The 17,524-nt window shown below is 44.4% G+C and overlaps 1 protein-coding gene across 7 annotated transcripts in view; it reads left to right on the top strand.

Moving 5' to 3' along the window:
* Window positions 1-11,582, top strand: part of GFRA1 (GDNF family receptor alpha 1) — a 239,131-nt gene extending 227,549 nt beyond the window's left edge. For all 7 annotated transcript variants that reach the window (XM_049854962.1, XM_049854963.1, XM_049854964.1 and 4 more), the window contains 2 exons: window positions 8,957-9,010; window positions 10,241-11,582. In XM_049854962.1, coding sequence (XP_049710919.1) covers window positions 8,957-9,010; window positions 10,241-10,396 — 210 coding nt within the window. In that variant the 3' untranslated portion in view covers window positions 10,397-11,582. The remainder of the gene's footprint in view (window positions 1-8,956; window positions 9,011-10,240) is intronic.
* Window positions 11,583-17,524: the final 5,942 nt, after the last annotated feature.

Raw genomic sequence — 17,524 nt, 5'->3', positions numbered from 1 at the left:
CACCTACAAGCCCTGGCCACAGTTCCGTCAGGTAAAGGCTTGAGGCACTGGTGGTTCAGTGGTAGGATTTTCCGCTTTCATACAGGAGACCTGGATTTAACTCCCAGCCAACACACCCCAAACGCAGCCCGTACCATCTGTTAGTGGAGTCTTGTGTGTTGCTGTAATGCTGAACAGGCTTTAGTGGAACTTCAGGAATAAGACAGAGTAGGAAGAGAGGCCTAGTAGTATAGTTCTAAAAATCAGCCAACGAAAACCCTGTGGATCACAATGGTCTGATCCCCTACAGATCGTGGGGATGGTGCAGGACCGGGCAGCATTTTGTTCTGTCGTGCATGGGGTGCACATGAATTGAGGGCAGACTTAACAGCAGCCAACAACAACTCTAGGCTTTGCCCTAACCTCAACCTAAATGCCACAGTTAAACTCTGAATGCCTCACAGGTGCCAAGAATCCAAGGTGTTTTAGACTCGAGAGCATGTCCCCAAGTCGCCTTCATGGCTGTGACCCTCCCCTCACGCCCGCCTCACACTCAATCTGGCTTCATTTCAGTGCATTGCACAGGCATTTTTGGAGGCCTCATTTAAACATAGCCCAACTGAGGTCAGAGTGTAGGCTTCTTCCTGCTAAGGAAGCATGACTTAGCCCCTCAGATCCCTTTCCTAAAAAATTCCTGCCACCCATTAAATGACCAAAACTCAACCTGCCCAGACTCATAAAACTCGGCACCATGGGCCTTCCTGAAGCCTGTGCTGAGTGAACTATGTTTATGAGGACTTCTTAGAGTTGAAAGCAACGAGAGCCCTTTGGCCAAGGTTCAGGCAACACGTAGTCACAGTGTCTTCCAGTGGAAGTAGGTGTAGGAGCTGAAGTGGGCTTGGTGGAAGAAAAGCTGCCTACCCCATTCTTAGAAGGGTATTTGCCTCGTCTCACCCTGGCTGTGCTCACAGGCCCGCACCCCCCTCCCCGGCATGGGCCAGGTTCCGTGGGGCTCCGCAGAAATCAGCGTGAAGTAATTGGACCCCTTTCTTGTCCAGCAGAGTCTCTGGAAGACAAATACCCGTGCTCAGGGCTCCAAGCAGGCCTTATTTATGTGTCCACTTATTTTACGCGGCCGACTTTAGTGCACATTATTCAGACCAGTGGTTTCAAGTGTTTGTTACCAAGTTTGTAGGAAAAGCAAATCACCAAGAAGGAGAGTTTTGAAAGAGATAGTCACAGGGATTTTAGAAAGGCTGGCCAGTGGCTTGTGAGCAGGCTAGCCATAAAACCTCCCCAGCTCTCCCAAAGCCAACTGGCAAAATCAAAAAGGCTGAGAAGATGATAAGGCCGCAGAGCACTAGGCTGACCACTGTTCCTTAGGGTGGACTCACTAACAGACAAAATCTTTTTTTTTTTTTTTTTTGTCTTTTTCACGTGCAGAAATGAATCTGGGCAAATACTTACCAGATACAGAATAAAATTGTTAGGTAAAACCAGATGCTGTTGAGTCAACTCAGACCCCTGGTGACCCCATGTGTGTCAGAGTACCACCGTGCTCTATAGGGCTTTCGGTGGCTGATTTTTCAGAAATAAATCACCAGGCCTTTCTTCCGAGGCACTTTGGGTAGGCTTAAACCTCAAACCTTTGTGTTAGCAGCTGAACTCGTTCACCATTTACACTACCAAGAGACTCCGTGTAGTAGGTACTACCCGTAAACGTCAATGATCAGGTACATCTATATTTTATTAAAATAAAATGTGAAAATACAAATTCTGAAGCAAGTTACTTTGCTCAGTTATCCTTCAGAATTAGGTGCACACCCTCCTTCCTGTGTTTTGCCTGATGGGAGATTGTAAGGTGTATAGGGTATTATTAAGACATGGCTTTGAATTTGGACTTTTTGCTTCTGGACTGTTTCAGGAAGAACCTTCCAGTGGTTTTCCCTAGCAGAGGTCCAGTTTGTGCTGCAAAAGAGACTCGTGTGATAATAAGCCAGTACTGACCAGGGCGATAGATGTGGCAGACTGTTTAGTGAGTGCTAGAGAGCTAAGTGGATTGCCTTTTACAGTCTGTGTATTTCTCTGTTTATTGCTTGTGTTCTGTCATTAAGCAAACAGGTTCCTAATATAGCAAATCTCTCTAATCAGTAAAGCAAGAGAGAAAAGAACCAGAAGCATCATTAATTATGACTATTTGGCTGCAGCCTGGACAGTCTGTTGCTATTGGATGGGGCAGCTTCCTCCGGTTTCGTTTTCTGGAGGTAGAGCAGAAATAGGCTTTCCTGCTGCATGGAAGAGAGTAGAAAAATGTTCCATGCCCTGCTGGCTGACAGCTCCCTAAAAACCCCAGATTAAACACTGGTTTCTATACAGCCTTGGAGTCCTGGGATGGCAAAGGCCAGGCTCTGAGCGGGTGCCTTTTAAGTCTCCAATTCCATAAACAGAGCAAACGTGCTGCCTGCGAGCCTGACCCATCCTCCAGGCTTGGGGAGAGCCTGCTATGAGCAGATCCATGTGTGGATGCCATGGCCAATGAGTGGGCTCTACAGAGAGCTATAAATTCTGTGTGTGCCTGTGTGTTTGGTACAGGAAAGCCTTTGGCACCGAGGCAGGTTTTCCAAATGCTAATCACTGCGGTAAAGAGCAGGAGCCTCACTGTTCTGACTCCAGGTAACAGAGGTTAACAGCATTTAATGCATTTATTAACCCTCTGGTGCCAGGGACTAGCGCAGTCTGGCCCTGCAATTACAGCACCGAGGAAATTCTATTAGGCAACGTGCCTGGACTTCCACATTAGCACCAGTGACAACTTTTATAACATGAGAGCCACGGTTGGTGGAGGGGCAAGGCTTACAGAGTGCCTGAAGCAAAGGCTTCCCTTGGTTTTCCAAATGATGGAGGGCTGTTGGTTTGGGGTCTGGTTTCTTCAGTATCCTTTTCATCTTGCCATTCTCAAAAAAGGAGCCAAACCCTGCAGGGTTGGGTTTGGCTTTTGTTGGGAAATCGGGTGGCTTTCCCCACAACATGTAATTCTGTATTAGCTGTTATGAAACTCTCCATTATAAAAGCGATTAAATAATTCATTTTTCAGCATACTGTAACAGTGGTTAAAACTGGCTTTTAGAAAAATGAAATACATTTTCTCTCCAATTTTTTAGTCTCTTTTTCTAAAGAGATACCATATTTTAAAACCACACACTGGAAGATTTGGTGTTTAGATAGAGATGGACAAAGCTCTGTGTTGGGTACCTGCATATCCTTGAGATGGTCTCTAAATTCAGGTGGGATATACTCAAGGTTGTGCTTTGGCTCTCGTGGACTTGTTTTAATTTTCTTCAGCTTCAACTTGAACTGGCACATGAGCAGTTGGTGTTCTCTTCCGCAGTCGGCTCCTGGTCTTGTTCTGACTGATGATATTGAGCTTCTCCATCGTCTCTTTCCACATACGTAGTCGATTTGATTCCTGTGTATTCCATCCAGTGGGGTCCACGTATATAGTCACAGTTTATGTTGCTGAGAAAAAGTATTTGCAATGAATAAGTCATCGGTCTTGCAAATTCTATCATGGGATCTCCAGTGTCATTTCTATCACCAAAGGCCATATTTTCTAACTACTGGTCCTTCATCTTTGTTTTGACTTTCACATTCCAATCACCAGTAATTATCAATGCATCTTGATTGCATGTTTGATTAATTTCAGACTGCAGAAGTTGGTAAAAAAAATCTTCAATTTCTTCGTCTTTGGCATTAGTAGTGGTTGGTGCATAAATTTGAATAACAGTTGTATTAACTGGTCTTCCTTGATATTATCCTGTCATTGATAGTGTACTTCAGGATAGATCCGGAAATGTTCTTTTTGACGATGAATTCGACACTGTTCCTCTCAATTTGTCGTAGCAAACTGTATGGTTGTCCAATGCAAAATGGCCAATGCCAGTCCGTTTCAGCTCACCAATGCCTAGGATATTGATCTTTAAGCATTCCAGTTCATTTTTGAAGACTTGCAGTTTTCCTTGATTCATACTTTGTACATTCCATGTTCCGATTACTAATGGATATTTGCAACTGTTTCTTCTCATCTTGAGTCGTGCCACATCAGCAAATGAAGGTCCCAAAAGCTTGACTCTGTCCACAGCATTAAGCTTGACTCTCCTCTGAGTCGCATTTTGAGTGCCTTCCAGCCTGAGGGGGTTCATCTTTTGGTAGACAACACTCCATTGCTATTCATAAGGTTTTCACGGGTTGATTTTTTTCAGAAGTAGATTGCCAGGTTCTTCTTCCTAGTCTCTCTTAGTCTGGAAGCTCTGCTGAAATCTGTCCACCATGAGTGACCCTGCTAGTATTTGAAATGCTGGTGGCATAGCTTCCAGCGTCACAGCAATACAGAAGCCACCACAGTACAACAAACTGACAGATGAGTAGTAGATGCTCAGGATAAAAACCTTTAAAATGTGGAAAACACAGGTTGTTCAGGCTCCAGTAATGAGCTGTAAGAGCCAGATTTCTTAAGTGGACACTGTATATGCATAGGTAGATTTATGACCCTGGGTGTCACAAATGGTTAACATTCTTGGCTGTTATGAAAAAGGTTGGCTGTTCAGATCCACCCAGAGGCACCTCAGGAGAAAGAGCTGGTGATCTACTTACAAAATATCACAGCCATTGAAAACCCTATGGAGTGCAGTTCTACTCTGAAACACATAGGGCCCACGTGAGTCAGCACTGATTCGACAGCAGCTGCTTTTATTTTGTTTTATAGGATTGCTAATCGTGCAACCCCCTCGACACATGTAGGTGTAAATTCCCAGTCTCTGCCTCTCCATCTGCAGCTTATGCACCATTAAAGGCACTGGATGCCCAGTGTGAGTGTGGCAATGCCCTGTCATAGTTGCCACCATTCAGCCTAGGCAGTTGACCCAATCAGGCCTTCATCTTGTAACATGCACCACAGGCTTGGTACGGGATTTGCAAAGATCTCAGGTCTACGTGCAGTCCTTTGATTGTGTTACCCATGTGCCACCCCACTCCAGTAGCCAGTGACGTTCACCTTTCACCTTCGAATCAGCCTCACAGATCTTACTATGGTCTGTGTCTGGTTAAGGTGGAACTCAGGGGCTGCGTGGACCTTATCCTCTTCATGGGGGTTTCCCGGGTACCCAGATTTCCCCGTAGCAGCTGTAGTAATCCACTGTGTCAACACAGTGTTTAAAGACCTGTGTGTGGACTGCTAAGCCTCTGGAGTGCTAAGTGCCGCTGTGGGTTGAGAAGGTGTTTAGCAGGAGAGAAGGCATGTTCTACAGAGCATGGGTAGGGACCTGGCTGCACATTATTGCCTTTACTCAGCAGTTCGCCCCTGTAAAAACAGCATAGAGGCAGTGTCTGACCTCCTCCAACCCCACAAGGGGAAAGGAGAACCCAGATCAACAGCCCAAGGCAGATTCTTATGAGGAAGAGATCAGACATACTGTCTCTCTCCTCCATTTTTACCAACTCTGTCACCAACCGTCCCTCCCATAGCACTCTCTACTGGGTTTGATAATTCATTGCAATGACCACACAGAACTCACAGTCAATTCTTACGATTATGGGGTTTGTTAGGGAAGCAACGGTTACAGTTCAGGCTCAGGAACACTCAGGATACAGTTTTTTCATCAGGACAGCCTCTTCCCAACTGTGCTCACAGGCACAGCTCTCCCTGGCCCTAGGCCTCTCCCCAAAGGTGCTAAGCCTACTTTGCCCGTCTTCTGCTGCTGGGTCACTGCTGCCACTGCTTCTCACCATCTTCAGGGTTACAGCTCTCTCTCTTTCTCAGTCTCCTGCTTCCAGGAGCTTCTCAGGGCAGGGATCCCAGGTCCAAAGGATACGTTGTCTGCTCCTGGCTGCTCTTCCTTTGTGGTAGGATTCTTCTCTCTGCTCTGGAATTGGCTCTCTTTTAAGGCAAAACTGACCAGTTCCCTTGGTGGACCATGGTTACCCTATCACCCAATCACCTGGGTGAAAGTTATAAGACCATGGCTAGAAAGGCCACACAAAAGTAATCAATCACACAGCAACCCACTTATACGATCCATAATGGTCGTAGGGGCCAAGATGGGGGGGAGGTGCTGCTGCCTCAGGCTTTAATCAAGGAGCAATGAGGCTATAGGGAGACAAGGCCAAAGTTGACCATTTTCTTCATGCAGAGGCCAAGAGAATATGTCTGCTTTGTGGGAAGAAGAGCCTAGGGTTAGGAAAAAAAAGAGGGTCTAAATGCATTTTCCCATGTGACTGAACAGTTATTCCAGCCGTTCCCACTTGGAGGGGAAGAGCCTATGAATTTAGGCCCATGCATGTCTACCAGGTTGCATGTTTATCTTGTACCCAGTGTGAAAATCCCAGCAGCCATCGAGGGCCAGAAATCCACTTTGGCAGATACAGAGTCCACTTAAGAAAATCCATTAAGATAGAGGCCTTTTCTAGGCCATTTATGGAAGCCCCTTTTGTAATCATTTAATAATAGTGGGCACATATATTAGTGCTTCAACAGGTTCTGGAGCCCTGGTGGCACAGTGGTTAAGCTCTCGGCTGCTAACCAAAAGGTCTGCGGTTCAAACCCACCAGCCGCTCCACTAGAGAAAGATACGGCAGTCTGCTTCTGTAAAGATTACAGCCTTAGAAACCCTATGGGCCAGTTGTCCCCACTATGAGTCGGGATTGACTCAATGGAAGTGGATGCGTGCACAACAGGTTCTTGACGTGACTAAGACGTGCAGCTAATGAGTATTGCAGAATTGGTACACAACAGCAGAACACCGCACACCAGAGCTGATCATACAGAACAAAGCTGGAAGACGCCCCACTGTGGTCTAAGGCACTGAGGTGCCATTTAGCTGTGACCACAACACGAAGGCATAACAGGTCCCATTCTGGAAGCCATGCTGCCTTCTCTGCATAGTTTAGTGAACTTATAGTTATGCAAAGGCTCTTAGCCAGGGTTTATGTCTTTTCTAGATTATGGCCTAGAAAAGAAAAAGAGAATGTGATGTTTTAGGGCCATTTTGGTACCTGGGCACAATTCCAATCTTGAAGAGAAATAAAACATGTAAAGCTCTACATATTCTCTGTAGGTAACAACGCAATAGACCCAATTTGCTATTAATATAGATTAAAAGTAGACTTTTGAGTAAGGTTCAATTCCTCTTCCAATTTCCCTTCTGTTCTTGTTATACATAACATTTAGTGACCTTTTAACAGCCCGGGAATGCTTTACAGTGTCTTATTCTTGATGCCTGTTTAAAGGTTTCTATTTCATATTCACAGTTGGTGTATGCAAATATAGATAAAGATTATGATGCCTCCCAAGTAGCATTATGGCCAATAAATTACTCCTTGGGTGAACATGCTGTCATTGCAGCCAAGCATGTCTTCAACTAGTTGTAAAAAAAAAAAAAAAGTCTTCTTGCAATAGGCAGTTGGCCCATGTCATTCTCACAGAGTTGGATGCCCAGGTACTCCTTGACTCTGGTGTGATGTTTAACCAGGGTCACTCTGCTGGAGAGTGGTCTCTCTGTCAGTGCCCAAGGGCTCTATCTTAGGGGGATTGTCAGAGGGGTTCTTTGGTCGACTTTGGGGAGGGTGGTGTAGGAAGAGTCAAACACCCATGAATTCCTGGGAGAAGCCCTGGAATGCAGGAAAACATACCTTCATTCAACAGTGGAGAGACCTGGTCTGTATCCGGACTCCACAACTAAATTGCTTGGTGGCCTTGGATAAGTCACTTAACTTCTACATAATTTTTTTCCTTTGTATATCAAGAGGGTTGTACAGGCCGAGCCTTCAGAAATGTTTTCACTGTAGTTTTTTTCTTCACCTAAATTGAGTAAACACCTAGTTTCAGTTAAGGGGAAATAGGACTGATTCACAGATCAGTCCCCTTGCAGCTGCCCTGGGAGCAGTCTTTAAATTGCTAGGTCAGAGATGCTGCACAGTTCCTCGAGAGTACTGTACGTCTGAGCGAGTCCCTGTGCCTTGGCTTCCAAGCAATGAGTGGTTTACTCCCTAGAGGGGAGCCCCCTGAGCCCAGGAACCATGTAGTCTTTGTTCATCACTGTATTCTCTGCAATGGAAGATGGTTATTGTTGTTGTTAGGTGCTACCGAGTCAGTTCTGACTCATAGTGACCCTATGTACAACAGAACGAAACACCGCCCGGTCTTGTGCCATCCTCACAAGCCTTATTATGCTTGAGCCCATTTTTGTAGCCACTGTGTCAATCCATCTCACTGAGGATCTTCCTCTTTTTTCTGACCCTCTACTTTACCAAGCATGATGTCCTTCTCCAGGGACTGACTCCTCTAGATAACAGGGCCAAAGTATGTGAGATGTAGTCTCGCCCTCCTTGCTTCGAAGGAGCATTCTGGTTATACTGCACTGGATAGTGTTTGTTGAATGCAGCAACGAATCAAACAATGAACAACCAAACGAACTTCAGAAAGACCTACCTTTATTGTTACTAATAAATGGGAATTTTTATTGCAACATTTTTACCTAGGAGATACTTCTAAAAAATTAACATTCAGAAATACAAATGAGTGATCATTAAAAAAACTTTTTCTTTAGTAACCTAGTCCTGTGCCACCCCTAGGGTAAATGGGGCTGGTCCACTTCATTGTGATGGGCTATGTCAAACACATTTTTATTTTGAAGACTTAATATTAAAAAAAAAAAAATGTGAATTAGCTCATTAATAAATTTTATATCAATTACATGTTGAAATGGTAACATATTGGGTTAAAAAATTTATTATTAAAATTAACTTTACCTGTTCCCCCTTTACTTACATGGCTACAAGAAAATTTCAGATTACACATGAGGCTTATAGTTGTGGCTCACACATTTCTATTGGATGACGCTGCTCTGACAGTTGACTAATGGATCATCAGTAATTACTCTTCTGCTTTATACCTATGAGCTTTTTTTTTTTTTTTTGTCTCCAGGCACAGAAGCTGAAATCTAATGTATCAGGCAGCACACACCTCTGTCTTTCTGATGTAAGTTACTTTTCTTTCTGGGTCTTCCCCATTTGTAAAGACAGAGCCTTTGGGCTGCTGGGACATGATATGGCCTAAAGAGCTCAGAGAAATAAACTTTTAGGTCTAGAAAAAAGCTAAGCCACCCTCCTTGTCCCTTTATCCCTCTGCCCTTTGAACCAGGTACAGACTTCATGGCACAGAGCAAAATGTCAGAACTAAGTATGGGACCCGGGGTCTTCATCTCAGAGTTGGTCCAGCACTAATACCGTGGCTGCAGTGCCATGAGACTCTGTAATCACAGTCACCCAGCACAGAGGTGATACCCAACAACTCTCACTGTTTGCCCACACGTCCTCTATCCACAGTGCCTTTGACTCTCCACAGCAATTCAGAGGTAGATAGGGGCAGGTGAGATTCCTCTCCGATTTACAGGTGAGGAGATAGGCCATTCCATTATGTGGTGATTATCGTTCAGGGTTTGGGAATGACACACTAGGGGATTGAGGTAGGGATGGGGATGAAGGAGTCAATCCTGGAAAGAAAAGCTGTGGTGGCTGGGTCTGGAAACCTGGGTTCTAGCTTGGGCTTTCCCACTGCTGAGCAGAGCAAGTTCCTTCCCCTCTCTGATTCCTCATCTAGAAAATTTAGGGTTGAGCTGGCTGATGGAGAGAAAGACTGCCCATCTCTGATGCTATTGGAGACGTATCTTGGCATGAGCCATTACTTGACCGGGGAAGTTTTCTGAGATGGTACAACTTGCCCTCCCTCCCTGATGGGGAGAGACAGGGAGCATTCCTCCTCAATCAGTGGTACCCAAAAGGGGAAGTGTTCCATGTTATACAGCTACTGGGGGATTTGCAGAGCAGAGGTGGAGAATGGCAAGGATACCTTCCCCCAAATCTCTTCTCCCAAATGGATTTTAATAAGCCCTAACAGAGGAGGAAGAAGTAAGCATTGGCCAAACAGTTTACTAAAATTACCCAGTTCTCACCCAAGTTCATGGTTACTTCCCATAAAACCTTTAAGTGTGTGAATTGAAGTTTCAGTGGGAAAATCTTAGGTCAGCGTTAGCAAGTGGTAGAGCTAGTCACTATGAGTCGGAATCAGCTTGACAGCAACAGGTTTGGTTTGGGTTTGGGTTTATAGCTAGTCAGGAATGGGGGGCAGGAGAGAAAGGATGTGGTTAAAATATACTGTGGTAAAATAAATACACACAGTGAGTGATAAAGAAAATGTTCTTTCTTACAGCGTGATTACGAAAAGGATGGTCTCGCTGGTGCTTCCAGCCACATAACCACAAAATCAATGGCTGCTCCTCCAAGCTGCAGCCCGTGCCCACTGCTGGTCCTGGTGGTAACAGCCCTGTCCACCCTGTTATCTTTTTCTTTGGCAGAAGTGTTGTAGCTGCATTTACAAGACAACACGGACATGTAAAAAGACAAAAATCAAGTTATCTGTTTCCTGTCTTCTTGTATATCTGAAATTCCAGTTTTAGGAGCTCAGTTGAGACACTGTTAAAATGGTTTCATCCAACTGGAATTTTTTTTTTTTTTAAAGAAAGCTTCTTGTGATACTTAGGGGCTTCTGTGGCATACTTGATGCAGTGCTATATTCCAAACACAGAAGGCTTTAGGGCATGCTGTATTCTGAAGGGACAGTCTGTAATCTGGGTGGTGAAACCAGCTGGGGTGATGCTGCTGCTGCCGAGGATTTGAATAGTTTAAATCTGGCCCTTCCTAGCTAGAGAATGACTTAGTATTTCTAAAGAATCTTCCGTATCTCACGCAATGGCTTTGATTTCTAAGGACAGAAACTGCAGCCTATCGTGGGCGCTAAGCTTTTTTGTCACAAAGCGAAGAGTCTCATCGAGAGTAGGCTTTGTGAAAACAAGCTTGTACTGACGTTCACCGTGCTGTACGTACTCGCATTTTCCTCGCCGAAGTTTATGTACTGTAAACAGCTCTGCGCTCTCCGGAAAACAAAACAAAAAAACACCTGTCACCTCCAAATGTAATGTCTGTTTTGTAGTCAAAACAGACAGAGAGAGTGGGCTTGAAACGCCGCAGTATCTTGATCATTGAACAATGCTCTCCTAAGCCTTACCTGAGTGAGAAGCCCTTAAACTAACACAAGTCAAATATAGCTGAAGCTTCACTCTAATACTCTTTACACTTATGAGGTTATATGTAGAAAAAAATTTTACTACTAAATGATTTCAACTATTGGCTTTCTATATTTTGAAAGTAATGATATTGTCTTCATTTTTTTACTGATGGTTTAATACAAAATACCTAGAGCTCGTTTTCCTCACAGTAAGTAGCATTATCTCTGATCTTAACTTTACAAACAAAACTCTTCAAAAGCAGACTCCAAGGGGTCTTGTGCTGTAGCAGAAAACTCTGTATCACATTACTGTGGACAGGCAGGAGGAAACAGAGCAGCCCTGGCTTGGTCTTCTGACATTTCTAGAAACGCAAGCATGCATACCTGTGAGGAAAATGGCGGCCATTGGTAAATGTTTGGAAACGTGTAATGGCACCCTTGCCAGTTAACAGGACCCAGTACCCTGGTATTCATGATACCTGACAAAGGTAGCTTTGACTCGGGTGGGAGGGTGGGGTGTTGCTCTCTCTTTTGAAGTAGATCTATCCCAGGGTCCACAATTCTTTCCTAAGGATTGTCATTACCCCCAACTTGATGGCACGGTCCCTGTTTTAGAGCAGTTTGGTGTAAAGATCATCAAGAATCTCCTCGCATTATGTTGCATGTCCTCCATGACAAATTGTGATCATGCAAGAAAGAAAGAAGGTTCATGGATTAAGACAGTCAATCTTAGGTGGAGATGAGTTGGTTGGCTCAGATCAACAGAACAGCAACAGGACGCTTGTTATAAGGCTTGTGATTTACTAGCTGTGTTAACTACACACCATCTTCCATTGTTCTCTTCCTTAAAGGAATATATCCTAAAGTGCACTTTTGAAGCCTGGTTTTTGATGGCAAGATGTAGATTCTACAAAGATTGAGTACTAACGTCATGTTTTTCCTAAAGTGGATAAAGAGAAGAGATGGCACCTTAATAGAGTGCTCAGAAGCACTAGCTTTCCTCCACATTAGTAGAGGAGTTGGAGCGGGAAATCCATGGTGCACATTTCATGTTGGTCCCCTTTGCCCAGTGATGTTTTCCTTGTAAGAATTAATCAAATTACTGAGAGAAAAGTCTATTAAGTCCCAGATAAAGGCATTGTCTTTTAGCTCTATTGGTGTTTGAAGTGCGTTTATATCCAAATGTTAATAGACACAAATGTGTAATACTAAGTGCCACCGTTTTTCACTTCAAAATGTTTTCAAGGAAAATTCATCAAACGTCCAACTGTATTTGATCAGTGGAAAGTTTCGTAAAGCTCTTCCTTTGAATAAACACGTTAAGTGTGTCAAAATATCTGGGATGCTAGTCATCTATGACAGCCTATCTGTGACAGAGCATATTTCGTTTTAATTAAGGTATCTCTGTGTGTCTATACTGGACTAATTACATATGGGCTTGATTCTTTGCGATCCCCTGAAGAAAGCTATTGATTATTTCTGCACTAAACAGTGACTCTAATTAGCTTCAGACGACCAGAGAGGAAATGGGAGCTATCAGCCCTAACAAGGGTAGCCTTCAGTGATGAGTGCATGCATGTGCAACACAAATTGAATTTTGAAAAGTCTCATCTATCACCAACAAAGATCTCATTTTTCTTCAGAGATAAAAGCATATTAGAGTTACCAAATCCTCAATTCGAAAATAAATTGTTAAATAAACAGGGGGAAGGACATTCAGTGGCAACACTTTAGAGAGGTTCTTAGAGAATCCTGGCAAGCAAGTGTGTCTGCCATTCAGTGTGGTGCCAGTGTGACACCATTATTTGCACCAAGACCAGAGGAGGCAAATGATTCCAGTCATTCACCTATCTGACTTCTTCCATGGTGGGCTAAGAAAGCAAAAATGGTTCACTACTTCCTGTTCTTTGCTCCCCACATTCAGGGTGTCCCCAAATACAAGGGGTGTATGCCAGGGTTTGAGCCTTTCACAGAAAGCATCTCGTCCTAGTTGATTTTAATAAAACCAAGACAGTAACTTATGTCCATGTAGAACAGGACTTCCCAGATCAAGTCCAGCTACGCCCTACCGATTTCGTGAAAAAAAGAAAATGGCAATTTTGCCAAACTGATTAGAAGCACATTTATTCCGCTTTGGTGGTGAATATCTTTGACCAACCTATGTTTGAGTGTCTTGAATAGAGCACACGAAGGAGGACGTGCACAATAGAGAGAGGGGTTGCTGAATGCCAACTGAATACTTATTTTTCCATATCAGAGTTTTTCCAAGCTTCTGATAGAAGTATAAGTTGAAAATCACATAGATTATTTTTCATTAAGTATAACAAACTATATTCACAGTGTGATTTATATCACACTGTGGTCTCTATATAATTTTTTTTTTTAATTTTACAATTCTTTATCCTGTAGTAAAAAATGTCTTAGAAGTTGGGCCTTTGAGTTTATCAGACACAGGACAGGGCTCCTCCAGGGTGGCTGTGGCCTGAGATTTGCCCCATATTAAAACTGCTCCTGTCTTCCACACATTCCAAGGAGGGGTCATCTGCAGTTGCATCCCATTTCTCATGTGCCTCTTTGTACGCTAAATCAGACTTTCCCAGCACTCCATCGGCTGAACTAGAAAAGTGGGAGAATGGAAGCATTTCTGTGTCTGTGTAAAGTACTCTGGAAAAAAGACTTAAGCGCAGCAAGAGTTGATATAATTAGCAAATTTTTTTCTTGGGATCCAGCTTCAAATGTATTTCTGTATCTCCTCCCTCAGAGGAGCTGTCTTTTGGAAAAGAAATTTTCATTCATGTAGTCAGACATGCACGGCTTAGATGAGTCAGTAAACAAACTGGTTCGGGAAAGGGCTGCGTGTATCAATTACATTTTCTAATTCTTTTCAACACTGTCCATCTTCTGGATTCATACCCCTGTGATCTTGTGGCTCTTGCTTCTGCCATCAAACAAGACCTTGTGAGCTCCATCTTCTGGGGTCATCATGAGTAAAGAGTAGGGACTTTGGTATTTTTCTAGAAAGATCTAAAAGCAACAGATGGGAGTGACTTTACCACTGGCCCGGTCACAGTTACAGCAGAAGGGCCTGGCGGCACTGGACTCTGAATTTTGAGAGATGAAGCTGAATCAAGGTATACCATGATGGTGCCTGTCACAGTTGAATGATCATACAGTCTGTTGACGCTCCTTACTGATCACAGTAGGGAACTTCTCCAAACAGAGCCAGAGTTCTGTGAATTAGATAGCAGTTCCTCTGCAAGCAAGAAGCCAGAGCTAATATCTAGATGCCAGAAGAGGCATTTCTTTTTAGAAATTCTAAAATGTAATAAAACAGCTGACTGTTGGATACTCTTAGAAGCTACATTTTTCTCTTTTCCCTAAGATAGGCATCTCATGTGTATATCTCACAACTCTTGACTCTGACGCAGCTTTTCTTCTCAAGGGACCATTTGTTTTAGTCTGTTGTCGAGAGTTCTTTGTGAGAACCACACTTCTGAAATACATTCTCATGGAGAGGACTTAAATCTGTGGGCTTTTCCTGCTTCTGTCCCAGGATGTATTCAGTGAGCCATTTTGCAAGGCTACTGGTCTTCTGAAGATACTGGCTGACTCAGTTCTCTTTCATATTGATTACTAATGCCCCCACCTCATCCTTGTTCTCTATTGCTTAGTATTTAAGAGTGTCCCTTCCTGTCAATTCTTAATCCTTATCACTCTAAAGGTAGTCCTACCCAAGTGAATTCTTGTTCCATCAGATGCGTGTTTTACACTTAACCCTGGCTTTTAGAAGAGGCAGAAGCCTGTCTCAGGAGCCAGGAGACCTGAAGATGATGCTGAATCCCCAAGTAGGAAGTTTGTCTATGTAACCCTCCCTGAGTGCCCTCTGTTTAGCTTAGGATTGTCTTGTCTGCCAAATCGTCACCAGGAATCTCTTTGTTGCCCCCTGATGAGCTCCCTCTGCCCTTCTAGAGACAATACAGGGTGGTAGTTCAGCAGGATGCACCACCTGCACTCTCCATTGTTCTGAGACCCAGCCGGCAGGGGTGGAGAAGGATCACCATCTCTATTTCAATAAGCTGCCTGCTGAGAACCGCAGCTGCGAATAGTCATTGAGGTCTCAGCCCCCTGAGGTCCCCAAGCTCATTTGACCAGTGCAGCTGCGACTTCGGCTGTTTGCCTCTGGCAGGTGCCAATATCAGCATCTTGTCCCACTGCCATGAGGAGTTTATTTTTGCTCAAGGGTAGCTGCCAAGCCCAGCACCAGCATCAACAGAAGGTTCTTTCCGATTGTAATCTCTTCATCCTAGGCTGGGCTTCCCTACTCGTCCCCCTAGTTTTTGTTTTGTAGAGAGTGCTTGGAGGCTGGCCACAGACCTCATCAGCCTTGTCCTGGGTTTTGACATTTCCCGCTCACCCAGCCCTTTCCTAGCAAAAAGCATGACATGTCGTAGGTACTTAGTAAACACTGGTGGAATGAAAGACTTTGGGACTTTGAAGGGCTTCATTCTGTGACCTGTTCTGTTTGCATAGTCCTGCTGGCAGTGAGCTGTTATACATTGACTCTGAATGTATCCCCTGAGGTTATGAAGGGTGGCCTGGGATAAAAAAAAAAAAAGGGTCTCATAAAACATAAGAATCAAAGAAGCTTTAAGTCAGCCACTGTGTTTCCTGCTGAGAGGTGAAGAAATGGCCGTTGTCCCAGGACCAGCCAATCCCAGGCAGCTCACCACACCTACCAGGAAGGCCAAGACCTAAAATGGGGTAGACTTGGGAAATTAGCCAGTGAGCCTGCTGAAGGCTTTGAGGTTAAATGGACCTCAAGTGCAGGATGCCACAAGGAAGGTGGCCACTCCATAGCCCCTGGTACTACAGCCGTTCTGTGAGCATTCTGAGAAGCAGAATCAGTGCTGACCCACGCAGCACCTGGGTGCTCACTTTCTCTGGATAGGTGAGCCAGTCTTGTTCTGAGGCTCCCCCTGTTCTCGAGAGTGTAGGGCCTTCCGAGAGTAGCTGAGGGAAACACCATCTCTCCCAGATTTGCACAATCCTTCAGTTTGACACCATTCAGAGAATTTAATTCTCTTTGTAAATATTCCTTGAAGCTCAGTCACCAATCGGTCACCTAGAGGCAAGTCCAAGCCACCCATGTGTGTACAGCCACCCACCCACAACACATGCTGGGGACAAGGCAAACACAGCCACCCTGAGCCAGAAAGGCCTCCAGATGAGCCAGAAAGGCCTCCAGAGAGGAACCAATAGAATCATTCCACTGAGCCTCAGAGGGCCGTGAGCTCAGCCAAGCAGGCCACAGCTGTCAGGTACCAGCAAGGATGCCAGGTGGGAATAAGCTGCACCTAAGCTGCTTTAGCCAAGGAAAGCAAACAGCAGTACTCCTTCAAAATAACAACTGTGAATGTGCCAAACACAACGTGGCTCATAAGACTAGAATGAAGTAGAAGAACTGGCAGATCCAGTGGATTCCCTGGATAGAGGAAACCCAGGGCTATTAGAAGTCAGTGCAGGTCTGTCACAGGGTCCAGACTAGGGTGTCCATCACAGGGACGGGAAGGTGCTGTGGGCCTTCTGACACACTAGCATGTAAGGCTAGATAGATACAGCAGCTTGTGTCACAACTGCTGCAAGGTAGTATGATCCAGCGTTATCTTTCTGGCATACAAAGCGTGCTTGATCTGGAATTTGTTTTTTTATTTTTTAGCTTCAACTGAAGGCATTTCTGAAATGTGGGAAAAAAAAAAGAATGGAAACTGCAGATCCAAATCACAGCTGGCCCTGCCTTATTTGGCTGTGGTCTTACTGGAATCAGGCATTTCTGATGTGTTTTCCTGGATTCTGAAATAGCTGATTGTCCTCCGAGGGTTGAAGAAATGGCTTCAGAAACCTGAAATCCAGGGCCTTATAGCTCTCCCAATTATTTCTTTTCTCTTCTTCTCCCTTCCTTCCCCCAAGCAAGAGGGGAGAGGCTTTTCACCACGGAATTTGCTTTAAAAGAGTTCTTTGCCGTCTCATGTGCATTATCCCTTGATATTGAAATTATTTTCTCTGTTTAATCCAACTCCTGCTGAGAAGCTGTGTGAGATTTAGGATGTGGGATTTTTTTTTTCTTCTTCTTCTTCTTCTATTGGATGGTGTTGCGTTTTTCACTTTTAACCCGAGGGCATGTCTCAAGTTTTGTTCATTCTATTTCATGCAGGTTGAAACAGTACAGGTGGAATAGAAGGAGTCTGATTTTGAGTGTATTTTTACAATTCTGTCCCAGGAGAGGGGTTCAGACACCAGGCCTTGTCAGAGCTGGGTGAGGGGTGGAGTGGGCTTAGTGGAAACCTCCCATTACAAGAAGCTACAGGTGGATCACCTCCTTCTGCCCTCCTTTATATTGTGTGTTTACCACGTTTTCCTCGTTTAGACGGT

Source organism: Elephas maximus, chromosome 16 (assembly GCF_024166365.1).
Source record: "Elephas maximus indicus isolate mEleMax1 chromosome 16, mEleMax1 primary haplotype, whole genome shotgun sequence".
Classification (NCBI taxonomy): domain Eukaryota; kingdom Metazoa; phylum Chordata; class Mammalia; order Proboscidea; family Elephantidae; genus Elephas; species Elephas maximus.
The sequence above is the reverse complement of the archived record's forward strand: the minus strand, read 5'-3'. Positions and strand labels throughout refer to the sequence as shown.